Source organism: Pleuronectes platessa, chromosome 6 (assembly GCF_947347685.1).
Source record: "Pleuronectes platessa chromosome 6, fPlePla1.1, whole genome shotgun sequence".
Taxonomy (NCBI): Eukaryota; Metazoa; Chordata; class Actinopteri; order Pleuronectiformes; family Pleuronectidae; genus Pleuronectes; species Pleuronectes platessa.
The window spans coordinates 20,347,081-20,357,258 of NC_070631.1; the positions used below are offsets into that span (position 1 = coordinate 20,347,081).

Sequence of the window (10,178 nt, forward strand, 5' to 3'; positions counted from 1 at the left end):
AAAACATGTAATCATCATCTTAAACTGCTTTACTGAGTCATATTATTTAATACAGTTTCCTGTGAAAGCCGTCATTTTATCAGAAACATAATTTAATTATAGCCGCTGATAAAAAATTATTTGTTGAACTGTAAAGCATCAGCTCTGTTCATTCTTATATGAGACAAACTGACAGCTCATGTTAAACTTGTTGAAGTAGTTTTATTCAGTGGAGGTTCCTCCTCTGACGGACTTTTTTGAAAGGTTTGATCAAAGAAAGCTGCATAAATTCATGTCTGATCTTCTCTGTGGGGACGTACTCTCTTCTCCTGTGGTCTATTTCTAGTCACTGCCCCTCCAGAGGACTGACACTGTCTCCCTGGATGAGGCTTGAATACAAGAGATGATGGATGGGTTCGACTTTTCTCTTGGTGTGTAAAAGCCGCAGACCTCCCACTATCCTTGCCACCCCACCCCACCTGAAGGCCAATGTAATGCCTATCGGCATTTTGAGCCTTTCTATACATGGGCACCTTTCTGATCTTCCTCCCTGTCGGCGCCCCCGTCTGTGTCTGTATGACAGCTCTGCTCTCCACACCGCTCCTCCCTCCCCACGTCCTCCTGCTTCCCCTCCCCGCGCCGCTGGGTTCCACACCAAAGCACCAGAGCAGTGCACCTCTCCAAACCCCACTCCTCCGCCCGCTGCTCACACTGCACCACAAAGATTCGGTAAAGCTCCAGCAGGACAATGACGATGTTCTTGCAGGTGAAGAAGATCATGAGCTGGTTGAGCACCTGCTCCTGAATCATGAGGTAGAGCCGGTAAACCAGGAATGGGCCGTCTTGGAGTCCCACTGTGAGCAGCAAGCTCCACACTTCGCTAGAGCAGCAGGAGGCGGACGAGGGTGGAGCTCCAGTGCAGCAGAGGAGACCACCTGGGCTCCTTTGAGGAGACTCACCCTTCGGGAGGTGTGTCTGGGTGAGAACCAGAGGAAACTGCATGAGCGCCCACGAGAAGAGGGCCAGGCCGGTGATGACGACCGCCCGGTTGGTTTTGACTTCAGGCTCTTTAAAGGTGTCGAAGATGTCCAAGATGTCGGCGCCCAGTCCAACGTAGACCATGAGGAGCTGGGACAGCTGGTCTCGGGACATGTCCCCCTTGGGCATCAGCCAGCGACCCAGAACCAGCACGATGAGCATGGTTTGTTCCAAGCCGGCCACCCAGTCCTCCGGCTCCAGCTCCACGATGCCCTGGGGTCAAGGAAACAGCAGCATCTGGTCACATTCAGAGCATTTGTCAAATGAGAAAATCCAAATGGGAATACAATCAGAGAGTTTCATTTTCCCTTTCCCTGGGTTCCTTTGCTGTTTTACTGTGTTTCTCATTAGCTGTTTGTGAATATATTACAGCATTAAATCATGGTGGGTGAAATTTCGTCACTGGAAGACACTGGGAATCATCAGGCCAACAAGACACGTCCTCACTGGTGTTGATATGATTCTAATGGCTTGTGAGTCAGCTGTTTGTTGTGTCAGGGTTCATCGAGTTCATCTTGACAGCGCTCGTTAACGTTTCACAACTTTTTCGGAAAAACAGTGCATCCTCAGAAGCTGCCACCCGGCCTCGAGCACAGCCAAGAGGCAAGAAAGCTCCCAAATCCTACATGAAAGAAACGGCCCAGAAGGAGAGAGATCTGAGAGTTGTTCTTCAAGCACAGAGTTATCTGGACCTCATCTGAACGTGTCTATTACGAATTCCCTGCATCTAATAGTTTAGCCACCCGCCCCCCTTTGCCTGATTCCAATCTTATCAGATATCAGGTGCCCCCCTTTTAATGTGGCTGTGCAGGAGGGTGAGGCGCAGTGGGCGGTGTTGTGGCGGCATGCCTACCGCTGTGATCGGGATGTGAGCCAGCAAATGAAGCTCAGGGCCTGAGGAATTGTTGACGGGCAGCTTGGACTGCAGCAGGCTCAGCTCCAGGAACCAAATGGATGGAATGACAGTGCTGAGGTAGAGGAAAACCATGGGGGAGAACCTGAAAGAGGAGGGGGATGGAGGGAGGGAGGGAGGGGAAAGGTGGGGTTGGGTTATTTTTTTGTGTGACACTTTTTTTTTAATGTATTTATTTATTTATTTTTACACCCCACCCCGGGTCTTTTACCCCTAAAAGAGGCATTGCATTTCAGACAGGCAATTATTCTCATCATATATGCAAATCCCACTTGACAGTGCAAAGCCTTCTCGGAGGAGAGAACTTCAAAGTAAGACTCAGTGAGAAAGAGAGAGGCCTGAAGAAAGCCCGTGTCTGAGGATGTTCACTGCCTACGAACCGGAGAGCTACAGCTTTTGAATGCGACGCCGCTCGCTTTTGAATGAGGGCTGACACCAAACGCCCGTGTCCTATTTGAGGCTCACATTTTAAAGGTTGATGTCAGTTTATGTTTAGTCGTTTTGAAAAGAAGGGGGGGGGAGTGAGCTGGTCAGAAACGACTGGAGCCAGCAGGGGACAATTTCTCCTTGATTGGATCAGAGAGGCTGTGACAGAGACGTGAGAGCGGGACTCAGGACATCATCCCGCTGGAAGACAGTAATAACAAGGCAGAGGGATGGACTTGTTGTTGATAGACGGTGAAAGTGAGACGCAGCCGCAGAGGATCACTGAGAATTTAAGAGCAGGGAATAATATCACAGGCCTCACTCGGGCTGACCCTCTCCGCCCGGGGCAGATGGGTTGTAAAGCGCTCCCACAGTTACAAGTTCAGATGTTTGTGCCACACACACACAAGACTGCGTAACAAAGTTGAGCTTCACACAACACCTCCACCCTCATGTCACCATCTTTAAAAACTATAACTATATATAATAACTATAATCCCATATACAGCAGGAGAGAGAACCTTTCACACACATTGCTTGTTGTCTATCCAGCAACTTCACTATTCAGAGGAATCAGACTCACACCATTCAACCAAGTTGGTGGAATTCTTTTGCGGCCCAGAATGGAATAGCTCCTCTTGACATATAAAATAATACAGTTACATACTAGTGTTTAAATTGCATTTACATTATGATTGTTACAGAGACATCAGAGTCCTTATGGCTGTGGTTCAAACAGCTGGTGAGCAGGGTGATAGGGTCGGATATATTTTGGTTGTGCCTTTGTAATGGTACAGTATATTATAGAAGGGAAACTCAGCCTGTGAAAAAGGAGGCATACTTCCAGAGCAGTCCTTTTAATTCAGTTACAGTGACATAGGTCAGATAGAGTGGATCTAACAAATCTTTATTCTGATCCCCATTAGCTGCCACTCAGGTATCAACTGCTCCTCCACAGACAGTATTTTCTCATTGACATGCTGCCTGTCACACTGAAACACCTCAACAGCTGTTACATGTATTTTTATAAAATACAGTAAAGACTTCCATCTATCTCCAGAGGATGACAAAACACTCACTCTGGTATTCCTCACTTTTTACAATTGCACCACCAGCAGGTCAAATTATAGTTTTTTTGTTCACATACAGTACCTAGAGCAAAATTGACTGACACCTGTATCTAAAGATGGACAACATGACTGCTCCCAAGAAGTGAAGCCAAAACATCTTGATTGTCCCCTGGTGGCCGGAGTCAGTACAGGTCCTGGAACCACCAAGTAATTGTAGGTCGTTCTTAAGCTATCAAGTTATCAAGGGTTCAGTTCTCCATTAAGTTTGGTTTAATTAGTTATTTGAAAACAGGGTGAAATGCCTTGATTGACAGCTAAGACTGACTCGTGATTAGTCGAGTGTGTGTATCAGCAATACCTTGATAACAATACAATCACGACTGCACAAGTGCAAAACACAGCACCTGTATGTGCAATAATTTGTTCTGATCTTTGTTTAACCGGCGGAGTGGCAAACGCATCACCCATCTGTTTAAACAGGCTATGGCGAGGACTTAACCATAATTCAGTCAACATGTCAGCATTACTGGGAATTGATAAAAGTTTAGATGATAATTCAAAGGTCAAATAACTCAAAGAAATTCTCCCTGACTACAACTAATACTATTTAACTACCCCTAATAATACCACATGGTGAAACTGACAACTTTATTATAAAAGTTTTTAGTCAATTTTAATAATGTGATTTGTAATAAAATTTCAATATCAACCTCAACCAGAGGTGAACCCTGTGCATTGTGCTGAATACAGGTTGAATGTTGAATGTGCGTGCACGTTACCATTTCCACTCTGCGTTACGGGTGCACTTCAGAGTGACAGCCATTTCCACACCCAGCAGAGCCACGCCCGTCAGCAGCAGCCAATAGAGAGGCTCCCCTTTAACGGCCACCACGCGCCACACCGTCACCACCCCGTGGACCGCAAACAGGAAGCGACTCAGCAAGGCCAACAGGATGTTCAAGAGCCGACACATCGTTCGCCACAGACAACCTGCACAGAAGACAGCTTTATGGTTTATTTTTAAGTTTTCTCTTTATGAGCATTCTTTCTAAATAAAAACAAAGAGGTGTGTGTGGGTTTGTCACGTAGTGTTTGTTCATGTTATTTCTGTTCTTGTTAGAGATTGACTGAGCCACTGATGCCCACTGATACACAGAATTTTAATAGAACAACATATTTGTGTGTCTTTGAACAGATCATTGTTGCCAAAGCTGACGCTGAAATATTTTACCCTTCAAACTTTGGTAAACAAAGTCTCAGAGGTCACAACAATAAAGTGGTTTATGTTGTTTTTGATTTAATCTAGTTCAATTTTTTTTTATTATATAATCCTGTAATAAACTTAATGTCCAGCAGTGCGAATGGAAACGTGCCAAAGGACACTTCATTTGATGCATTCTGCATTAAATTTAAGGAATAAACTCAGCAAGAGAGTCCGTGCAGGGCGGCCAAAACCCCAACCGACCGTGAAAAATTAGTAAACACTTACCGTGTGTAACCGCCCTCATCAAACCCCACCGCTCAGCTGCCATTATATCAATAACTGCTGCACGGTGTCAGTGTGAAAACACACCTCGCTGTCAATTAGCCAGCGAGATAAAAGCTTTCTAAGCTTTGGGGGGAATTCAAAGTAAGCAGTGATTAGTTAGCTAGAGTTAGACAAATTGATCTGCAGTCAATATGAAAGGACTCCATGAGGCTTTGCATGCATTTGCTTTAATGTGATCTCTGGATCTCTGCGGATTATTTTGATGCTTTGAAAACAGGGTTAAATGACGGGGCACCTTGGTCGCCTGGTGGTTCAGGTGCACACTGTAAAACTCAGTTTGACTCCTGCCAGGAACTCTTGTTGGAAGTCATACCCCTCTCTCCCTCACCATGTTTCCTGTCCTTAGTTATCCACCCAAAATAAATAAGACAGATGCCAATGCCACATTTTAATAACACAGCTCTTGTAGTTATCAGGCTTTTCTTCAAGGTTTAAAAAAGTCTACAACAAAAATCTAAAACTCAATCCGCTGAATTTTAAGCATTAAAAATCCTCAAAAAAGTTAAAATGTAATGCATTCGTTCTGTAGTACTTTAAGGTGAATCTTAATTTTATGAACGATAAATTACTGCTGTTACTTCTCTGTCGCACTTTAAAATGAGTTTTGTTAAGAGAATGTTTTGTGTGAGGTTTGTAACATTTCTATGTGTTGTAGTTCTTTCTCAGTTTACAGATATTAGCTGGCTGTAATAAAACTACCATCAAGACCAATGTGGAGCTGCTAAGTCCTTGGCTGTGAGAAATATTATGGATACTACTGTCTCTGCCTTTCGTTTGGGAGATAATATTTCCAGGGTTATTCTCCACCAGGCTACTTCACCTTCCCTTATTATGGGGAAGTGTAAGTGATTCAGCGACTCTGATATTCTTTCAAATCTGTTGTACCTGATGTATTTCTTAAATTATTCACTCATGGGGTGAACAGTTTTAAATTTTACTTGTGGAGACTTGCAGAAACCCTGAGTCAGTGAATCATCCACGAATGATTTGAACATCAGATATACCGTATCCATTATTAAGAAAAAAAAAACTGTGACAGAGGACACGGACAATGCTACTGTGTCAAGTGTCTTAAAAAAGACACAAAATAATTTTATGAACCTACAAAAGAACATAGACCATAATAACCAAAAATATTACTAAATTTCACTTTCTAGTTAATGTCATTGGTCATCAACAAAGGGTTGTGACAACAATCTGAACGGTTTAAATCCAGTTAAAAACACTTGAGATGGGTTTAAAAAATGAGTTTTCTGTACTAACAGAGGAGAAATTTTCGACAACCTGACCAATACATAATGTGTTATTAATGAAAGGCTTGTAATTGTGCTACAAGTCATTAGTACATGATTTATTCAACATTACTAATGTAAGAAGTAACATAAATTAAATTTAAAGTTCTAAAGTGTGTCTTATTCAGATTGAACGCCTCTCTCTTTATCTTGCTTTAACTCTTCTATGATGGAACTCAGCTCTCTCTGTAACTGGTCTGTGTCTAAAACAGGGAGAGTGTTGTGTGCTGGTATTATGAATACCAATCTGCCTTAAACAGAGTTCATGCAATATGTATGACTGCATGCAGTACAGACCTACAGTATAAGCTGGACTCCTCGCTGGGATCCGTTTCCTTCGCTGTGTTTCCCAAAAGTTCTGACGCTGTGTAGCAGAAAATGACAACCGCACAACAGTAGTCACACACAATGACCTGCTCTGAGTCTGCCTGTCTCTGCCTTTTAAATCACCTCCTTGACTCCGCTGGAGGAGAAGGCAAAAGTTATGTGTGTGCGTGCATGTGTGTGTGTGTGTGTGTCTGTGTGTGTGTTCAGTGAGTGAGTGACTGTTGTTCAACTCCACTGGAGTAGACTATCAGTAAGCGTCGGTGCGTTCCACAAAGTGTATCTGTGTGTGTCTCCGTCTCTTTGGTGCCATTGTAGGAGATAACGCTTCCTGCCCCCCTCGCGCCCACATCTTCATCGCCATCCGTCATGATGTCACCTCTCCTGGCCCAGAACAAAGTTATCTCCCTGGGAGAAGCCGGCCCGCCGCTCTCCCTGTTCAAAAGGCACCCGGCCCTGCCCTGCTCCCACCCATGCCTGCTCTGGCCCTGCACTGCCGGCCCTGATAACGGTCTCGCTCCCCACGGCCGACACACACATATAAACAAGGAGCAGCAGGAGGGGAGAGGATATGCAGACGGCCCCCTGAGCAATCACTACTGCGGGTGGGTATGTGACTGCTGTTGCATCAGAATGGGGACGCAGAGCGGGTCAATGCTGCCCACGAATGCCGAGTCCATCAATCCACTAAACCGCTAGAGTGAATCAAAGACGGAGGGGTGATAATAGCTTTTTTATTATTTGGTCAGTGTGTAAATCCTACACATTGCTCAGGAGATGATCAGAGGAGCCGAGATGTTGTCCCAACATGCTCTTCTGATGGGTTTTTATACATCCTGTCAGTGAGGCCTGAACTATGAGATTTATTTGGCCTCCTGGGTGCATTAGTAACAAGCTGTAAACATGTTAATGAGTGAGTGATTTACACATCTAGCAAACATGTGTTCAGTCTTCAGAGTAATTTTAGGTAGTTCTTATCACACTGGTGTTTGCTCAAGTGTTAATTTTTCTGTTACATTTGATTTTGATTAGTGTTGTGATTCTCTAAAAAGGGTAGAAGCGTCTAAACGTCGCTACCCCCGATCGCTATGGAGCAGACGCAGACTCCAAATGTTATCACATCACTTCTTCCATTCATTACCACACATCCACATTCACAGGTTGTAACACCTCATTTCTTCTGAGGGTTTTTTTTCCCACTGAGGCCTGCAGTATATTTCAGCTGCACCAGTCCGACAGCACTGAAGTGGCCCAGCTCCAGCAGGTTCTTATATACAGCCTTTGGACGACAGCCACTGGCACGGGCCCTCTGCCTGCTCCTCACATGGTGTATGCCACCCAGTAGATCACGTTCACCACGGCGAAAGTGAAAGGGAACACGGCCCTGTCGTCGATGTCGATGGGCTTGCAGATGCATAGAGCAGCCCCTCTTCTCTTCCTCGCTCTCCTCTGGCAGCTCGGACTGTGCAAGATGGCAGCGTTCGTATCTGGGATGTTTTTGGTCTTCTGAAGATGCATCCTCCAGTCTTTATATACAGTCTACATCTGTACGACCCATGGGAGCGGACCAGTAACAGGCAAAGCAAACCTTTCTTCAGCACAGAAAAATCCAGATCTAATATAAAAACTTACATGCAGGACGTTTAACCATGACATGTATAGACCTGTACTGATATTGATAATTGGAGATAAGTTAATATAATTAATAGGGATGCACCGATATGGAAATTCTTGGCCGATACCGATATTTAAAATAACAATCTGGCCGATAGCCGATACCGATACCGATATTTGTTTATTTTCTTTTTGTTGTTATTCATTCACCTTTTTGTGCCAGAAAAATAATTAAATCATTATTTAAAAAGCACTATTTAAAAAAAATTCAGCCCTTCATCACTCTTATCTTTTAATGAACACAAATTGAATCAGATTTATGAAACAATCTTTGATTTAACTAAACTTTATTTAGCAGAGACATATTATGCCCATTTTACCGCAAGTTGAAATTGTTCCTCGGGATCTTAATGAAATGTCTGTAACATATTTTGGTCAAAATACCACAAGGATAATTTAAAACAGCACCTTTTTACCCTGTCTAAAACAGCCCTGTTAAAGTATTATTATAGAGAACGCTCTTCTCATTGATTTACGGTAGCACTATTGCCCGTTTATTAGATGTGTTACGGTTGTTGTCAATTCCCTAGTCACCTGTGCATGAGACGGATGAATAGAGCCGATGCACATGAGAATAAAGTACTTAAACAGACGCTACGCTCATACTTTTTATGCCAAGTTACACTGCGTGAGTCAAGATAACTTAACAAGCCCTCCTCAGTTTTACCTGTTTTGAGTGTCGCGCAGAAATCACATCGCGTCAACACCCACCGTGGCCCTTCGCGATGCTTGTTTTAATTAAACAGTCGGATTCCCCTGGTCCGCACCAGTTCTCAGGCACCGGCGGGGGACACCACCCCGCGGTCCAAGAGAAAGAAAGCCCCCCACCAGTGACGCCGTTAGGTGCCACCGGATGAGGATCTCCCGGTGCCGCACACTGAGCCTCCGGCGGCGCAGAGAGGAGGGCGACGGAGCGACTGCCCCCCTAGCCGCGGCACGTGCCCAGCGGTTTTACAACAAATATGAACATCGGCCAATGATATCGGTGAAAGTCAAGTTTATTACCGATAAGCCGATATCAGTAAACGAGGCGAATATCGGCCGCTACCGATGTTCGGCCGATAAATCGGTGCATCCCTAATAATTAATTCATTTTTTTATTTAAATTTACCAGGTTGATATATTAATGGTCCCCAGAGAATTCATCCTAATGTTGGTGACCCACTGATGTCTACTTTCAAACCATCATCAGACACAAGGGTTCACCTTGTACACTCCAGATTGCTATGAAATGAACCCTCATGGTCCTCAGAGGATGAATCCTTTGCATTCCATGTGCCCCTGCTGGTCACACTCTACCTCTACTGACAGGTTCTTAGAATAGCACAACACAATATTAATTTCAAATAGTAGTTAAAGTTTAGAATTAGAATGATGCAAGAAAAGACCTGAGAGCAAAGTGATAATGCAGTGACGTCGACTCTAACAAGAAGAAATGTGACAGAAGCGGTGGTGCTTCCTCATCCCCCAGTTTCCCAAAAGCTATTTCCCAGTTCAGACGACAGACAAGAGTGTGAAATTATTAATAGAGCACAATTCTTGGCCCCTGTCGGCTGAACACAGGAGTCAATTATTATTAATCCCTCAAATTAGAGCCTTTTTTTTGAGCCAACGTGTTGACCAAATGTTCACTGCAGCCAATATTTTTGTTTTAGTGAAAGAATTCACGATTTTATTACTTATTACACCGAGCGACTGTTTCGATTTTTGGTTCAAGTGAACATTAGAAGCCAGGAACCCCCCCCCCCCCACACACACACACACAGGTAGTGTAGGAAGTCCTTTAATTGAGGGGAAACAGGCAGAACTGGCAGCAGGAGATAAAGACAATCCAGACTGTGTCCTAAACAAACAAAAAAATTGAAAAAAAAAAATGGGTGGAGGACCAAAGAAGAAAGAAGTAAAGAGAAGGG

The 10,178-nt window shown here is 44.1% G+C and overlaps 1 protein-coding gene across 1 annotated transcript; it reads right to left on the reverse strand.

Annotated features, from left to right (window-relative positions):
* Positions 1–498: 498 nt before the first annotated feature.
* On the reverse strand, positions 499–4,399 carry LOC128442291 (transmembrane protein 26). Its single transcript, XM_053424685.1, has 3 exons — positions 4,206–4,399; positions 1,871–2,015; positions 499–1,230 (listed from the first exon to the last, which is right to left on the reverse strand). The coding sequence occupies exons 1-3, from the start codon at positions 4,397–4,399 to the stop codon at positions 499–501; spliced, it is 1,071 nt and encodes a 356-aa protein (XP_053280660.1).
* Positions 4,400–10,178: the final 5,779 nt, after the last annotated feature.